General features: G+C 37.7%; 5 protein-coding genes across 12 annotated transcripts in view; 3 read left to right on the top strand and 2 right to left on the bottom strand.

Moving 5' to 3' along the window:
* The window catches only part of LOC137490924 (uncharacterized), a 671652-nt gene that overhangs the window by 287274 nt on the left and 365631 nt on the right, over positions 1-18747 (bottom strand). The window lies entirely within an intron of this gene.
* The window catches only part of si:dkey-151g22.1, a 472026-nt gene that overhangs the window by 220148 nt on the left and 233131 nt on the right, over positions 1-18747 (top strand). The gene's annotated exons all lie outside the window — the stretch shown is intronic.
* Positions 1-18747, top strand: part of LOC108183685 (uncharacterized) — a 301560-nt gene that overhangs the window by 156930 nt on the left and 125883 nt on the right. The window lies entirely within an intron of this gene.
* LOC110439479 (NACHT, LRR and PYD domains-containing protein 3-like) overlaps positions 1-18747 on the bottom strand; it is a 136510-nt gene that overhangs the window by 63910 nt on the left and 53853 nt on the right. The gene's annotated exons all lie outside the window — the stretch shown is intronic.
* LOC108183922 (NACHT, LRR and PYD domains-containing protein 3-like) overlaps positions 5850-18747 on the top strand; it is a 19464-nt gene continuing 6566 nt past the window's right edge. Inside the window, exons 1-8 of one of the 6 annotated variants that reach the window (XM_087248375.2) lie at positions 5850-5888; positions 6642-6736; positions 6982-7095; positions 8115-8228; positions 9555-11636; positions 14847-15020; positions 15784-15957; positions 16495-16668. In XM_087248375.2, coding sequence (XP_087104501.1) covers positions 6687-6736; positions 6982-7095; positions 8115-8228; positions 9555-11636; positions 14847-15020; positions 15784-15957; positions 16495-16668 — 2882 coding nt within the window. In that variant the 5' untranslated portion in view covers positions 5850-5888; positions 6642-6686. Of the gene's footprint in view, positions 5889-6093; positions 6276-6641; positions 6737-6981; positions 7096-8114; positions 8229-9554; positions 11637-14846; positions 15021-15783; positions 15958-16494; positions 16669-18747 lie in introns of those variants that run through there. The other 5 variants (XM_087248377.2, XM_087248376.2, XM_087248378.2 and 2 more) reach the window with 5 other exon arrangements.

The raw sequence follows: 18747 nt of genomic DNA, 5'->3' as shown, positions 1-18747 counted from the left end.
GCTTTACAAAACTTTCGTTTATGAAGGAAACACGTCAAACTTAATAAAACATTTGAGGGCGCGAGCTGAAAGGTAGATAAATGCGCTGTCTTTGACTTCATTTACTTGGACACCAATACTCAGATTTTAATATGATTAAGATAATACTCTTATTAAGAGTCTACCATGTCAGCAGCGACTTTTGATTACCTTAAAGAACCACTGAGTCATGAAATGCAAAAGTTTTTCTTTCCGTTCGCCATGCGGTATCTAATTCCATTAAAACAGAAGACGAAAGTTATAAATGAAAACACCCGAAATTAGATAAGATTCTGGATAGCTCAGTAATGTGACATTAATTGTTTTATACTGAAACTTGCCTTCAAAATGTGCTTCCTTGGACTTATCCATATTTCTTTGCATGTTTACCACATGTCGGCCACAACAGAAAAAAAAAAAAAAACTGCAACTTTTTTTTTTACGTGTTAAATATTTTAAATTACGCACTAATTTTGACAGCACTAATTTATATATATATAAAACAGTTGTGTCTGGTTCTCAAATCCGATTGGCTGATAGCCCAGCGATATTTTCCAATAACAGCACTGGTCCAGCCTCTCAACCCTTGTTTATCAGTCCACACACATAGTGATAGTAGATTAATAGACTCACTACAGTTTGACAAACTGTACTTTTGAGGCTTTTTAGGTGGGAATGAACTTGTTTATGGACAGAAAAACTAGCAAATTTACTAAAACTACAGCTGATTAAATGATCAATTTTATTTTTATAAAAAGATAAGTGACACTAAGTTGATCTCTCCTTTTCGTATGTTGTAGTGCTGTATTTATACCATAGTAATCTGGTAGTGTTTTCTTTGCTGTGGCTCTTTCAGGGTTAATTATTCTGATCTCTGTAGACTGATGTCATTTCATGCTGTTTAGCTTTATAAAATTAGAATGTGCACAAAAATCACTAGTTTTGTCATCACTTTAGACATTACGCTAGAGAATAATTCAAACACTAGCTCTACAGTGACGTCGGTGAATGAGCAGCAGTTTCTGCTGTTCTTGCAGTTATCTCCAGATGTGAATGACAGTAGTTCCTCATTCAAATAGGTTTGAGACTCTCTGTTTGATTTTCTTTTTTATATACAAGATTATGCCATATAACTGCTGTATAAACGCAATATCACACTCATAGCAGTGCAATATGGCTGTATATCTTAAGTGGTGGGACACCAAGGCACTCAGCCATTGCTGATATACAGCCATATTGCACTGCTACTTGTGGGATATTGCATTTATACAGCAGTTCGGTAGCATAATCATGTATATATAAAAAAAAATCAACCAAGGAGAGTCTAAAAACCCTTTTGTATAAGGAACTATTTTTTTCACCATTCATTCACATCTGCAGCTGACGTCAGAACAGCAGAAACATTTGCTAATTCACCAACATCAATTTAGAGCTAGTGTTTGAATGATTATCAAGCATAGTGTGTAAAGTGATAACAAAACAGTTGATTTTGCTCCCATTTTAAGATTATAAGGCTGAACTTGACATGAAATTCAATAAGTCTACAGAGATATCTTCTTACAGTGTTACAGTCTACAGTATTTCTATGTTGCAATCTGCATATTACAATAGGTAACCCTGAAAAAAGCAGCCCAAATCCCTACCAGACTGACGTTGTGTTTGCGATAATGAAAAATGCTGAACAGATGCAGGCATTTTTCTTTCTTTTTGCCAACACAACACATATTCCTGATATGGGAATCACATCTCACACTCAATACACTGGATATATATGGTATAACTCAGTATAAATACAGCACAACAACATAAAAAAGAAAGAGATCGACTTAGAATATTACTTAAAAGCATACCTGCCAACATTTGTCTCTAATAGGAAAGTAACTGTACTATAGTGTTAGTAACTGTATTAAGCACCAGGTTTAGGGTGGCTGCTGCGAGCGGAAACTGTAAAATTGGTCTGAAATACAGGAGGCTCCTGGGAAAAACTTGGCAGGTATGCTTGCCAGTTTAATAATGATTTGATTAGCTGTAGTTAGAAATTAGGCTGTTTTAATCTTCTAAGGGCTTATTATCTGGTCCTGTCGCCGTCTTGTGGATAGACAACGTCAATCATCTTAGGTCACCTCAATGGCAGGCTAAAGCCTGCTTTATACTTCCGCGTCAAGGGACCGGCGTAACCAACGGCGCATGCAACGCACGTAACTGTGCATTTATACTTCTGCGGCGCTGTCTCTGTTGGTCTGCATTAACACTTCCAAAACGCTAGTTGGCAGTGAGGTGTAAATGTGTCTCTGTGCACTGCAAATTTTAGATAGTAGATTTAACTACCTTGGAGTTAAAATTAACACTCCCTCAGAGTTTATATGGGAACCACTATAAGTGTTAAAAATAACACTTTTGAAAGTGTTAACATTGTCAACACCAAGAGAGTGTTAATTAGCAAACTCATATTGTGTAAAATATCTGTTAAATTTCCGAAAAAATACCAGCAGCTGTGGTTGCCAGAACCTTTCTGTGAAAAACATGGAAGTTTAATAGAACTGTATAAATTTACAAAAATTAACCATATTTCATGAACTAATACATTGTTTATTTTACAAAATCATAGCTTAGTGCACAAAAATGTAAAATCTTTAGATGCAATAATGTTTTCATGTGTGATTGCAATTAGCAAACAGATTTGGACTGCATTAGAAACTACACAGTTACCTTTAAAGAAAAGAAGATGCAGCATAACATCAAATACTCTCAGTTCATCTTGGACTTGAACAGAGACGCTATTATCCTCCGAAATGGTGACACAAAAACCGTTTTGCTGTTTTTCTTTCTTTTTTTTTCATTTTTAGATTTTACGGAAAAATACCAGCAGCTGTGGTTGCCAGTAATCTGCTGTTTTTAACATTCATAAATTCAGTTTACAGAATATTTCTGTTAAAAGCACATTCAACAGTCTGTATTTTTTATCGATCTCACACTGCAAATTTTAGATTTGGTAGATTTAACTACCTTAGAGTTAAAATTAACACTCCCTCAGTGTTTATATGGGAACCACTATAAGTGTTAAAATAACATTTTTGAAAGTGTTAAAATTTTTAACACCCAGAGTGTTAATTAGCAAACTCTTATTGTGTAAAATATCTGTTAAATGTATGTCAAAATACTGGCAGCAGTGGTTGCCAGTAATCTGCTGTTTTCAACATTTTACATTCGTAAATTCAGTTTCCAGAATGTTTCTGTTAAAAACAAATCCCATAGTCTGTATTTTTAATTCGAACACACGTAAGCCTTAAATTCCACAGCAAAATCCTAACTAGTGTCCTCACTACAGAGGGCTGAACACTCAGACAGTGATGAAGTTAATGAGACAATGAAGTGTCTAATTAAAGGAGGATTGAGAATTGTTGATGAACAACTGTTAACAAGCAGAATCACTGAAAGAAAGAAAAACACAAGCCAAAACCAACAAGATGAAATCAACTGAGAAAAAAAACTCTAAATAAAATAATAATCAATAAAAATAAAACAAATTACACAATAAAAAATCTTTTAAAAAACTCATCAAATTAAACAACTTATCATGGAGCTTCACCTATTACTGACCTTTGATTTTATTTCTGTCATGTGAACAAAAGCTCTTAATAAAATTTCCGTTGTTCATTTGAAGTCACCATGATGGAGGACAGAGTCTGCTTTAGTCAGGCTCTTCAACTTCTTACTATAAATGTCTTTTATTTTGGCTGCTATAGATAGTGTTAATCACACTATTTAAACTTATAGCATGGAAAGCTGAATGAAAATTAAAGTGTCAGTCTGAAGAGATTATTAATGATATCATAGCCTTCATTTCCTGCTTGTTTTCTAATTCAATATCATATTAGTTATGTGTGAGAAATAAATAATATACATAAATGAAACCACTGAAGCTCCAATAAAATAAAAACAATATTTACAATGAGAATGTTTGATCTATGGCAGAACTCAAAAACACACAGACATCGATAATTAATCTTTGAATCTCAATAATGGTGACAAACAAAAAAATAAAAATCAAGTAAAAAAAAAAACACTACTGAAATATCACCTCCCAAAAACAACACAAAATAAAGGAAAAGAAAGAGATTGTAAGAACATAAAGCTGCATAATTTATTCATGCTGCAATGCATGCTGGGAGCTTTGTACTATGCTGGCACCCAGCATGCATTGCGGCATGAACCATGCAGCTTTTTTTTTTTTTAGCAACCACAGTTGAGGTTCATATCCTGATTCTTGATGTCTGTGTGTCATATAGCGCTAGCTGGAGCTTGAATGTTTAGTGCATGAAACTTTAATCATTAATTGCATTATAATTGTTTGTTGAATCTTCTATGAAGAGCAGCAAACTGCCAGTAGTATTGTCCCATGCAGTTTTAATGCAACTATATTTGCATATTTATATGAATCAACTTATTTAACACCTGAAATTATATCAATTACCATTAAGCATAAACAATATAGTTTCTCTTGACCTTTCTTGCTAAAGCTGATGAGATTTAGAAACACAACTATAAACCTAAAGCTTCAAGAGCTCAAATAAGAAGCCTCTGATCTCTATGATGGTGAGGTCAAATGAAATATTAAAAAAAATATATATATATATTAGCCTCTGTTCATTGTCAAATATTCTTACAGAAATGAAGCCAAACTGTAATCAGTGAAGCTGCTTATACTATTATTTAATGGAGTTGTTTAATCCTCTGTTTCAATTGAGTTGGTTTGGTGTGAGGCTGTGTCTGTAGTTTTATTTCTTCCTTCAATTTCTTATTCCTTCAGTGATTGTTCAATTCAATTCAATTCAGCTTTATTTGTATAGCGCTTTTACAATGTAGATTGTGTCAAAGCAGCTTCACATAAATGGTCATAGTAACTGGAACAGTGTGGTTCAGGTTTTAGTGTTTAAGTTTAGTTCAGTTCAGTTTAGCTCAGTTCAGTGTGATTTAATCATTACTGAGAGTTCAAACACTGAAGAGCCAATTCATCGATGCGTAGCTCTACCAATCCTGAACCATGCGAGGCAGTGGCGACAGCGGAGAGGGGAAAAAAAACTTCACCTGATGGGAGTGAAGAAAAAAAAAAAAAAAACCTTGAGAGAACCAGACTCAGTTGGGCACGACCATTTTAATTTTTTAATTGTGCTTGATAACAGCAGGTGTTCAACAGCAGGTGTCTGAATCCACTTATTTGTGGTCATTCCCTCTGTCTAGTGGACTAAACTAATTGACCAATTTAAGGGCCAGGTGAATGAGGGTGTGGCGAGATTTCAGACACTCTGATTAGTTTCTCAAATACAAGGGTTTTCTACAAAGGTAGATACATGTTACTCTGTGTGACAAGGAGGCAAACAGCTTCTAACGCCGAGAGGGTTATTTTACCTTTATCTAACACTAGAATTTTAACACTTTACTCTGAATTACCACAACACTTGAAATTTAACACCAATGAATTTGCTGTGTACTGCAGTACAACTCCTGAGCCTCTCAATGCCTGTGCTGTTCTCATCAGAGCACTCACTGGGGAATATAACACAAGCTGTGCTAGACTTGTGATTAGACTCTAAAGATTAGAGTATATATGGGAAATATTTTTTAAATAAAAATAAAAAATAAAAATATACATTATATAAAATAACATTGTATAAAATATACAAAAAATAAAATATACAATTTTATTTTTTTTACAAATCTACATTGAGCTCTATGACACTGATTTGACCAAACTGTACACATTATTATACCCACTCCCGTACAGCAGGTGGCGGTATTCAGCTTTACGCTGCTCTCTGTAACTCGCCACACAAGAAAAAGAAGAAGAGGAGGAGGAGGAGGTTATCCAGGTATGTGTTTATTCTGTCTTCTCTGTGTCCAGTGTTTATACTGCTTCGGGTAAAATCCCCCTAGTAAAATGTAACTCCGCAGGTGCTTTGATAACCCTGCAGCTGTTTGACTCTTCTCTACTCTGTTTAGAGTGTTTGTGACGGTTGTTTTTCACTGAACTCATGATCTGCCGCTCCTTCAGAAACGAAAGTGAAAGTGTTTAGTTGTGTCGCCATTTTAAACTGACAGAATCCACCATTTACAACGCAGAACAGATTTAAATCTTTGATGTCTTGACAAAACCTGTAAGCTTTATGTGAATGTGTGTATGATGTTATTATAATCAAACGGATGACGCTGTGATTCTTCATTAGTTTACCCGTGATGAGCTTCTGGATTTAATTGAGGTAAAGTTGGTTATATATTGGCACATTCGTTCAGTGAAAGCTCCGTACACTGTTTACTGTGGTACTTAGAATATTCAGACTAAAATCACCTGTAAAGTACGACTTTATAACAACATTAACACTATTTAATTCACAGTGAACAATGCTGTACTTTGATAGTCATTGGCCGCTAATATGATTTCCCCATTGCGAATCTGCAAATAATACTTTTCTGACATTATGTTATGAAGGAGAATGTCTGATGTGTGAATATAAAACCAACTTTACAGCAATCTGGATTTGAGTGTCTCAGCTGCTGATCTATTCCTGCATTCAGCTGAATTATGAAGGCTGATCAATGACTGGAGATCTGTGATTGTTCATCAGTTTCTTATAGAGTTTCTGCTGGAGATCAAACTCTTCAGGTCCATCATGGAGGACACACACACTTCTGGAGATCAGGATTTGTTTACAGGATGCAGGTATTAGACCTTCACTTGACATTTCATATGATTATTTTCTACAGGATATTATATTTACTCTCTGTTAGTTGTGTTTTTAATCTGTCCGAATATTTAACACACACAGCCAGCAAGATTTTGTACAATCATCATAAAAAGTATCATTACGTGCTGTTTAAACAGTGTTTTAATGATGAAATGTTGAGCAAATCTGCTGTGTTGACTCCAGTGTGTGCAGCGCTGAACTTTAATCTTCTCTGTTTTAGTTCAGTTCATCAGAAGAGAGCAGAAGCAGAGCCCAGCTGTGTGTCTATGAAGAGTGACGAGTCTATGACTCGACCAATAAAATTTAAGAGTGGAAACACAGGACCTGCTGTCAGGTAGATCATCTCTTTAATATCTGCAACTGATGAGTATTTTCATTATAAATGAATCAGGTAATTAGTGTTGTGGATCTGTTGGGTTTCAGATGTTAGATGTTGTATCTGAGCTCTGCAGGATAGTGCTTGAAGATCTCCGCTTTACACTTCAGGCCACAATTGATGGTGTTAACAAACCAATCAGCTGTTTATTAATAGTTAGTGAGGTAGAAGGTGGGTTTAGGTTTTGGGTAGGGTTAGGGATCCACAATAAGATCATACTGTATGACTACTAATGAGCAGTTCATATGTTCACATTCCACAGATATTAATTGTGAGCTAAACTAAAGTGTTCCCGATCTCCTGCCATAAAGGGCTTTTCACTGCACACTTTCCCCTGCTGTTTCTGTGCTGTACTGATCAGCCATTCCTCTGATCTGAGTCTGTTTTCACTGAAGCGCAGTCATCATCATGTTGTGTTGGCCTCATAGATGCTGCTGATCAACACATTTGGTTTCTAGAATTGATATTTCTCGAGTTCTCCTGCTCATTCAGTCATGATAGATGATGGTAAATGAACTTGTCTTGCTGTCCTCAAAGTCTGGACTGGAGCTCTGCAGACAAACCCCCGGTGAGTGACCTTCTGAAGACTGAGTGATGAGGAGGAGGATAAGGGGAGCTGCTGGAGGCGGGAATAACAGTCAGCTGACACAGTGCAGTTTATACTGCTGCTTATATAGTCATGTGATGATGATTGACACGCCTGCATGATTAAGCTCCTCCCACACCGACACTGTGGACTTCATTCAGTGATTTGATGATTAGTTTCAGCTCTAATCTGCTCTAATAGTGCTGCATTTCTGTTGGGCTTTCTCTGCTAGAAATGAGCCTTGATCTGTGTTTGCTGATATTTTCCACATTCAGACAGTTTCTGTTCAAATATAAAGGAAATTAATTTAAGTGTTTTTGTAAATGAAGAATGATTAATATCAGGTTTGTGCAGTGTGTGCAGCGCTCAACTTTAATCTTCTCTGTTTTAGTTCAGTTCATCAGAAGAGAGCAGAAGCAGAGCCCAGCAGTGTGTCTATGAAGAGTGACGCGTCTATGATCCGACCAATAGCATTTAAGAGTGGAAACACACGACCTGCTGTCAGGTAGATCATCTCTACACACACATGATCACACTGCAGCATTTATATGATCCTGTGTTTCTAGAAGATCAGACATTAACAAGTATTACAATTACAGGATGCTTTAAAACTAAATGTCCACACACTCACATCTGATCATTAGTGAAGTACTGAAGTAGTAATAAGGGACTAAAGTCTCAATACTCAAACTGTTAGAGTTAGTAGAGTGAGTTTACAGGCTTACACAATAGTCAGCAAAGTGTGGGAAAAGAAAGAGATTTTAGACACTGTTAATAAACAAGTTGTGTGAGACAAACACACCACATTTCACCTGATAATTATGGTCATAAGATTCTGATTTAAGATAAAAATGTATTCAGATTCTCTGATTATTATTATTTTAATAAAGTGCAGCAAAATGACAACGCTGTTACTGAACTCTGAGAGCAAACACTTGTATGATCTGGAGATTATCATGTGAATCAAAAACTATATTCAGTCAGAAAATGAGCTGACAGAGGACAGAAGCAGAGCAAACACAGTCATGGTGAAGCAGTGAAAGAGTCAGACAGCAGAGATGGAGATGCAAAACATTTAACAACTATATGATCACAACAACCTTCAGAACTACAGACAGCACAATGCAACACCCAATTTAATACTATTTTCCTTTATTTAAATATTATTTTTATTATTATTATTATTATTTTGTTATTTGTATGCCGGTTCTAATGTAATTACTATTGAATGGGCATTATCAGTGGTTATCAGCTGATAGTTATGGTTCAGTAGGGACCTTCTGCACCTACTTGTAGGCTCAGTGGGCAGTTATCATCCATCCACATATACTAATAGATAATAGAGTAGACTCAGATCTGTTTTTACATTATTGTGATGGTTGGGTTTAGGGTAGGGGGAGGGGTAGACATTAATAAAACACAATTTATGTGGATTTTATAAATAATGTAAATAATTATTGTTACTTAAAGCAGTATGTGATCTATAGCTGATTAACCATGTGGATGGATGATAACAGCCTACTAGTAGAAGCAGAAGGCCCCTACTTGCCCATATCTATTAGCTGATAACCACTGATAATGCCCATTCAGTCGAGTTAAAAACATTCGAACCGGCATACAAATAACAAATAAATAATAATAATAATAAATATTTAAATGAAGGAAAATAGTATTATAACTAACTTTACAGTGATCAGTGTGTGGTGTTTAGTTAAATCTGATTAAATCTGTGTATTGTGTCTCAGCTGGTTCAGAGAAAACACACATGGCTTCACTAGAGGATCTTTACACTCACACTCATTGACTCTTTGTGTTGTTGTTGTTCCTGCAGTGTGGATAGAGATGATCAGACTGGAGACCTGCAGCAGGATTCACTCCAACCAGAACATGATGAACTTCAGAGAGTCAAAGATCAGCACAAAACCAGCATGAAGAACAAGTATGAGAGATTATTTGAGGGAATCAACCATGGAGAGACTCAAACCCTCCTGAACAGGATCTACACACAGCTCTACATCATAGAAGGAGAGAGTGAAGGAGTGAATGAAGAACATGAGGTTTTACAGATGGAGAAAAGAGCCAGAACAAAACCCTCACAGCACACTCCAGTCTACTGCAATGACATCTTTAAAGCCTCAGCTGGAGCAGGACATGAGGAGAAGATCAAGAAGGAGAAAGCCCAGATCAAGACTGTTCTCACTAAAGGCATCGCTGGAATCGGGAAAACCGTCTCTGTGCAGAAGTTCATTCTGGACTGGGCAGAGGGAAAAGACCATCAGGATGTAGATTTCATGTTTGTGCTTCCATTTCGAGAGCTGAACTTGATCAGAGATCATCAGTACAGTCTTCACAGACTTCTGCTGGACTTTCATCCTGAACTTGAAGATCTGGAGCCCAAGATTTATGAGCAGTGTAGAGTTGTGTTCATCTTTGATGGTCTGGATGAAAGCAGAATCACACTGAAGTTTTCAGATGAGGAGAAAGTTTGTGCTGTGACTGAATCTTCATCAGTGGCTGTGTTGATGTGGAGCCTCCTGAAAGGAGATCTGCTTCCCTCTGCTCTCATCTGGATCACCTCCAGACCAGCAGCAGCCCATCAGATCCCCTCCAGATACATCAAGCGTCTGACAGAGATTCAGGGATTCACTGAGCCTCAGAAGGAGGAATATTTCAGGAAGAGAATCAGCGACGAGCATCAAGCCAGCAGAATCATCTCCCACATCAGAAGAGCAAGAAGCCTCCAGATCATGTGCCACATACCCGTCTTCTGCTGGATCTCCTCCACTGTGCTTCAGAAGCTCCTGGAAGAAGATGTGAGTGCAGAAATCCCTCAAACTCTGACTGAGATGTACATCCACTTCCTGCTGATTCAGATCAACATGAGGAAGCAGAAGTATGAAGAGAGAGATCCAAAGAATCTGCAGGGAGATCCAGAGAAACTGCAGTCCAACAGAGGAGTGATCAGCAAACTTAAAGTGGCTTTCAGACAGCTAAAGATCAACGTGAGGAAGCAGAAGTATGAAGAGAGAGATCCAAAGAATCTGCAGTCCAACAGAGGAGTGATCCTCAAACTTGCTGAAGTGGCTTTCAGACAACTGATGAAGGGCAATGTGATGTTCTATGAGGAGGACCTGATTGAGAGCGGCATAGACGTCACTGACGCCTCAGTGTATTCTGGGATCTGCACTGAGATCTTCAAGGAGGAATCTGTGATTCATCAGAGGAAAGTCTACAGCTTCATCCATCTCAGCTTTCAGGAGTTTCTGGCTGCTTTCTTTGTGTTTTACTGCCATTTAACAAAGAACAGAGAACCGCTGAGGGTGATTTATGACCATTTAACAGAGAACAGAGAACCGCTGAGGGTGATTTATGATGAAGAATATTCAGATGATGAAGAATATGAATATTCATATGATCAATATCTACAGTCCAGCTCTGAGGAGTCTCTGTATGTTCTGCTCAGTTCAGCAGTGTATAAAGCTGTCAGGAGTAGAAATGGTCATCTGGATCTGTTCCTGCGGTTCCTGCTGGGCGTCTCACTGAAGTCCAATCAGAGACTCTTCCAGGATCTGCTGACACACACAGAGAAGAGCTCAAAGAACATCAGGAGAATCACACAGTACATTAAAGACCAGATCAAGAGAGATAAACGTCTCTCAGCTGAAAGATCCATCAATCTGTTCCTCTGTCTGCTGGAGGTGAAAGATCAGACTCTGGCCAGAGAGATTCAGGAGTTTGTGAAATCAGACAAACACTCAGAGGAGGAACTCTCTCCTGCTCACTGCTCAACAATCTCCTACATGATTGAGATGTCAGAGGAGCCGCTGGATGAGTTAGACTCTAATAAATTCAACACATCAGATGAGGGAAGACGGAGACTGACAGCAGCTGTGAGAAACTGCAGAAGAGCTCTGTGAGTATTCATTGATTGATCACAGAAGACACACATCAGTCTGCACTGAAGACTCAGATCAGTTTAGTGAATCACTGCCCTGCTTTAACAGAAAATCTTTAGCTGGCCATATCGTCCCCCTGTGAGATCGCTGATACACCATATTACTGCATGGGGACGCGGCGGCAGTGTTCTGTTTCCTTATTTGCTCATTTATTTCAGCATTTCTAAACGTATTTAACAAACTTTTCTTGACTTTTTACTCACACAAACAACATTTGTACTTATTTAATAATCTACTTCATTCGCTTTACAGTTTATCCTGGAAAATAACTCAAATCCCTGTAAATCCCTGTGCTCCTCCAGCTGAATAGGACATTTGTTGATGTGTATTTGCTCAAATCTAACACAGTGTTGCTCTTGGATAATTGTGTTTGTTTTCTGATCAGAGAAATAGTGTAATTTTAGACACAGTATTGCCGTCTCGCCGCAGACATGCCTCTAATATTACATTTACTGTAGGCCTAAACACTAAACTTTACACTGAGCTCAGTAAAATGCTCTCTGATTAGTTATTAATAATCTGTTCAATAATTCATTACAGTCACATGAATGGGGGATACAGCTTTAGCTTAGTTTAATGTAGATTAAATCAATAAATAAATAGTATAATTTAAATGAAATAAATATTCGTGTTCTGAAAATGTCCATGTGTCTGGAATAGGGATGCACCGATATGGATTTTTTGGCCGATACCGATAATTATTCAGACATGGAGACCGATAGCGATATATATAGGCAGAAAATTATACAGATTTTAAATTGTTATTGTAATAATGTTCGTTGTTGAGGGAAGAAGAAGACAGGGTCGGCGATTCAGGTAAGCAAATATTTTATTTCTTGTTTAATGCCACCACACAGGTAACGGTGTATGTGTGTGTGTGTGTGTGTGTGCTCTCTCCTCTCCCGACTGCTCCTCCCGTTCTCCTTAAGAAGGGAGTCTCTCCGGCCCAATCACTAGAAAAACAGGTGTTATTTATCATTTCTGATTGACCCGCTGATTAGCCGCCGGGCTCCTAGCATGCTCTCCCCCCTGATTGGGTGTTTGATCACGCTTACCTCTCCACAGTTATATATATATATTTTTTTTTTTCTCAGAGATGGGTTGCAGCTGGAAGGGCATCTGCTGCGTAAAATCTTGCTGGATAAGTTGGCGGTTCATTCCGCTGTGACCCCGGATTAATAAAGGGACTAAGCCGACAAGAAAATGAATGAATGAATGTTATATTTTTATACAGCAAAGTTCATAAAAGATTGAACTGCTCTTATGAACTGAACAGTCTATACTCAAAGCAAAAAGCTAAAACTTCAAAATTGCGAGGTGATTATAGACCTATATTCACGATTTCACATAAATCAGCACGCAAAAAATGATTTCCTTTTCTTCATAGCAAATTAACATGCAAGTTGATTGTTGCATAAAAATAATAGTTTAAATAACAAAATGGTATTTAATTAACAAGCAAGTTAAATATATTTAAATAAGATGAAAATGAAAGAGCTAAGGACTGAAACCAGCTCAAATGGTCATGAATAAAACATGTTACAGTGATGTACACATCTACAAATATGTCATGTCCGAAAAAGCTTTTATCAGAGGTGTTTTGACAGTTCAGAGCCACCGTACAAGCCAACAGCTAAATACAGAGAGTACGTTTAGAAAATGCGGCACAGATTCATCCTATTTGGCGTTTTGACATGTCACATGTAGCTGCTGCTTGTCAATCAGACAACGCTTCTGCGCTCGTTCTTGCCGTCAATCGCGGGAAAATGATGAATGAAAAGTTTATGATAAACCGCTGAGAGTTTTACTCAACTGTAGAGGCAGAGTCGCCATCAGAGTCAGATTTTGATACAAAAACCTGCATTGAGCAGACTTTATGACAAACACAGAGCAGAATATAAAGACAGAATGAGCGGCTAGTTAAGAGCCCCTTTGACTGGATTCACCTCTCGCCTCTCCCCCGTGCTACGGTGCTACGGTGCTACAGTGTGTGTGTGTGTGTGTGTGTGCACGCGGTGACAGCTCTCACGCGAGCTCGTTATAATCAATATGAATATTCCGATCAAACTGAATACAATCTTACATCAACAACACATGACCAGCAACGCGTTGATAATAACAAATAATCAGATTACAAACAACCATTATGTTTATACGTGTTCTAAAATGTGCGGGTCCTTCAACGGGACTGGGCTGCAGTTTGGGGTGTTTGTGAGACAGGAGAGAGAAAAGAGGAGCGTTTTTTTTCGCAATGAGACCATTTTCTGTGATGTTCCCTCTTTGGTGGCTTATTTGTTGTACCACACAGAAAGTAATAAATATTTTGGACCAAGTTACATGTGTCCTCTGTAATTCACCAGCTGCAACGAAAAGAGTTCACCCTGAAACTAACATTACTCGGCCCTGGAGTAATAAGTGAATCTCCCCTGATATCTCTAACACAACAAAGAGACAGAGCAGGAAAGGTTTACACATGTAATATTTTTCCTGAGGCGATTTAAAGCAAAATACACAATGAAACTCAATCAAGCATATCTACAATGATGAGGAACGTGGTTACTTACTGAGTTATTAACTCACAGCAATGCCACGTGAAGAAAGGACGGACTTTGAAGGAATAAACAATGTGAGGAGAGATCCATTATAGTGCACTGGAAAAGTCTGAACATGTTCCGCCCACGCGAGCGACACGCAGGTCTGTACAATTACCTGATTTATCGGCTTAAATATATCGGCCTAATTAAGACATCTGATCAATAACGATAATCTTAAAAATAGCGTTTATCAGCCGATAAGGATATAGGCGCCGATATATCGTGCATCCCTAGTCTGGAGTGTGTCAGTAATTCCTGCAGTTCACTACAGCTTTGAGTGTGACTCCTAATCCAGTGCTCCATGGGTTAATACATTTGATTTCCAGTGATCATGTCTGTGTGATTTTGTTGTCAGCACATTCAACTGTGTAAAGAACAAAGTATTAAATAAGAATATTTCAGTCATTCAGATCTAGGATGTGTTATTTTAGTGTTCCCTTTATTGTTTGAGCAGTATATATATATATATAGTTTATTTCCAGTGTTGTTTTTATCTCTGTAGACTGAACTCAAGAACACTCAACACTGCTCATTTCTCACTGCTGATTGTGTTGCTCTTTGTCCTCTACACAGGCTACAGGGCTGTAAACTCACTGTTCAGTGCTGCGAGAGTTTGTCTTCAGCTCTACAATCCTCAAACTGTGTGCTGAGAGAGCTGGACCTGAGTATCAATGACCTGCAGGATTCAGGAGTGAAGCTTCTCTCTGATGGACTGAAGAGTCAACACTGTAAACTGGACACACTGAGGTAAAATAAAAACATTTCCATCAAATAAATGCCGCCACAAATGACTTTTCCGTTGTGAAATGCTGTAAAGTCTGATGAGGTAATGAGCATATGCTGTGATGTATTTTATTTCTGTTTATTTATTGTGAATATTTCATATTTAATGTGAAGTCAAATATGAGAAACCCTGTTTATATCAGATATAATATTGCTCTTTAGTGTCATTTCTGCTGAAATGATCATTGATTGGTGTTCTTTGGTGTTTTTGGGGCGTCTCTAAATGAGCTGTGTTTCTGCAGATGTTCAGCCCATCACTGAGTCTCTTTATTTACTAATGTTCATGTGTGTAAAGTTATATTCAGTCAGTTTTATATTCATTTCAGGAATATTATTGACTAATATGAAGATGTTGATGTCATTTATTTGCAATACAGTTTGTAAAGTCATATTTTCTGTCTGTTAATATTATATGAGAGTCTTGCTTTCTTTAACAAATATGAGGATCTGAATGGATTTGAAATATCAGAAATATAAGAACAGAAATAGCAATAAATAAATCTGTCTGGCCGACTCATTTTGGTCAGAGATCTTCTCTTTATAAAGTTTATGTAATAATGAAATACAAATGTTTGATCTTCCTCCATGTGACCATTAAAGCAACTCTGAAGAGTTAAAGGAGTCTTTTCCTTTTCCCTATGAGGAGAAATCACTCATTATAGACACTTCAATAATTACATCACACTCACACACAATAATACAGTGTCTTTTACTGTCCTCTACACAGACTACAGAGCTGTGAACTCACTGTTCAGTCCTGTGAGAGTTTGTCTTCAGCTCTACAATCCTCAAACTGTGTGCTGAGAGAGCTGGACCTGAGTAACAATGACCTGCAGGATTCAGGAGTGAAGAAGCTCTCTGATGGACTGAAGAGTCAACACTGTAAACTGGACACACTGAGGTAAATGATTCTCCACTCAACAACATTAAAAGTGTTTTGATTGAGATGGAAATGTCCAGATATATTTAAGAGCATTAGTGGAGAAACTGCAAAATGCTGCTTCTCAAATGAAAGTTGCTCTTTTTCCTAATCAGTTCAGGAAATCAGTGTATTTTAATGATTATTTTATTTAATTACCTCTAAATCTTTACTTATATTTTATATCTTTAATGATTATATTTATAGTTTATCTGTGAATTGGTTTATTGAAGCAGGTTTGACAGGCTCTGATCATTTGCATTTTGCAGGTTCATGAATATATAAAGTCTCGTGGTCCTCTTATCTGAACGCAAATTTAGCAGTTTTCTCACATTTCAAAATAATCAAGAATATATTAGATGACATTTAATATTCAGTTTTAATAAATAACAATAGTCAATAATTCTAATTGACACAAATTCCAATAGTTTTGTCATATTATTAACCTCATAGTTTGTTTTTACATCAGATGAATGACTAAATCACACTGTTAATGTAATCTGTGTTCTTCTTTCTCAGACTGGTCATGTGTAATCTCACTGTTCAGTGTAGTAAGAGTTTGTCTTCAGCTCTACAATCCTCAAACTGTGTGCTGAGAGAGCTGGACCTGAGTATCAATGACCTGCAGGATTCAGGAGTGAAGAAGCTCTCTGATGGACTGAAGAGTCAACACTGTAAACTGGACACACTGAGGTAAATGATTCTCCACTCTACAGATACAGTTTCATATTGGGTTACCTGATGTTTATCCCCATTCAGTGGATTGACAGAAGAAAAAAACAAAACATTTACAGGGTTGTGATTTTAATCATAGCTTTAATAATGTATGTTCATCTATAAATATATTTAAAAGCTTTACTTAGTCTATTATGAAATGTTGCACTTTCAGAGCTTCTCTTTTTCCAATATACCCAAATGTGACTTAAAGTTAAAGGAATCAGTTTATTTTAATGATCTTTATAATGAATTACCTCTGAATTATTTATTCATATTTTATATTTTTATATTTATATCTGTTGTGTCCTGGTGAAGTTTAGACATGCTCTGCTGTTTGTTCAGTTTGCAGTTTCTTCTAAACATATAAAAGTCTCACGACACTCTTAATATTATCTAAACCAGTGGTCCACAACCTTTTTCTAACTGCGGACCGGTCAACGTGAATCCACTGTGTACTCATATGGAACTTTATTAGCACATTGCTCCAACATTACAATGCTATTATAACATTAGGAAGTAATAACTTTATTAACACATCGCTCCAACAATATAACATATTATAACATCAGTAACGCTAAATCAATGGGCGCCCTGAGCTTGTTTCTTTGCAACGAGATGGTCCATAGAAGGAAGATTGCTGGAAAGAGCGCATGCACGTCTAGAACATGCTGACGTGAGACGTCTGCTTTAGCCAATCAGAACAGTCAGACGCATTCACGTCCGCGTGGTTTATGAGAATAAAAGCCTTTGAATATTTTTCCAGACACATTTAGCTGCTAGAAATGAGTCACATAACATTTATATGTTCCCTTTAATGCCAACCGTATAAATAATTATCGATAAGATGCTTATGATAAGCCGTTGTTTGTTTACCTTCAAGCTTTGCATGTGCCTGTGAAACAGCCCGTGGGCGCCAGCACACACACATACAGTATTATGTACATCTCGACATGCGAAAGTGTTTCTCAAACTCCTTTAACAGTGAAGACTGGTGATCGTGCAGCAGCTTGGTGAGTGAGGGCGCAGGCTCAGTCTCACACAAAATCCACGCTAATGTTTGAAACACGTCCGATATGCCTCTGTTCACGCGCCGTCCCCACAAATCCAGTTTAAATGCAGCTTCTTTATCTGCCAACTTAAAGATAATTCATTCTGGTTCAGCCCGGTACTGATTGATCCACGCACCAGCACCCGCCTGGGGGTTGAAGACCACTGATCTAAACCTCTACAATAATATGAAGACACACTATAAGCATGTATTCAGCAGTTTACTGTAAGAGACCTGGTGAACTGATGTATTTACTACACATGCATCTGAAAATAACCCTGATTACTCATTCACATGAAGCAATATATTGACTGAAGATCTTCTGTCAGAAAGGCTGTGTGTGAAGGAGAGTCAGCGCTCATGATTATTGATCAGGTGTGTCTCAGCTGACAGAATAAAAGTCCCCTAATGCTCTATCAGTGTGAATGTGACTGTCAGGCTGGTGAAAGAGACATTAAGAGAGCGGGTTTGTGTTTGTTTTAGTTTATTCACATCATCGTCCACAATATAATATACAAATGAAGATCAGGTCATGTTCTGTTGCTCTTCATACAGTAAAGTTTGATCTACAAGCTGAAGTTGGTGACTGTCAGGGCTGTAGTACTCGAGTCCAGACTCAAGACGTTTCTTTCTATAGTCTAGGACTCTCTAATATTCAGACATGAACTTGGTCCAGCAATAGCCATTGGTTGAGTGTGTTTGTCTGAAAACAGGAAACATCACTGTTAAATCCACTGTGAGTCTAGAATGGGCACTGACACTCTCGTGTGATACGCTTCCCTGCTGAAAAATCCAGTTTGAACCAGCCTAGGCTGGTTGGCTGTTTTTAGCTGTTTGATCAGGCTGGTTTTAGAGGGGTTTTGGCCATTTCCAGGCTGGTTTAAGCTGGACATAGCTGGTTTTGGCTGGGCTCCCGGCCTGGCTAGGCTGGTTAAGCTAGTTTTAGCTAGATTCAGCTGGTCATTTTCCTGCCTGACCAGCTAAGACCAGGCTGGAAATGGCCAAAA

Source organism: Danio rerio, chromosome 4 (assembly GCF_052040795.2).
Source record: "Danio rerio strain M-AB ecotype USA chromosome 4, GRCz13ab, whole genome shotgun sequence".
NCBI classification, from domain to species: domain Eukaryota; kingdom Metazoa; phylum Chordata; class Actinopteri; order Cypriniformes; family Danionidae; genus Danio; species Danio rerio.
The sequence above is the reverse complement of the archived record's forward strand: the minus strand, read 5'-3'. Positions and strand labels throughout refer to the sequence as shown.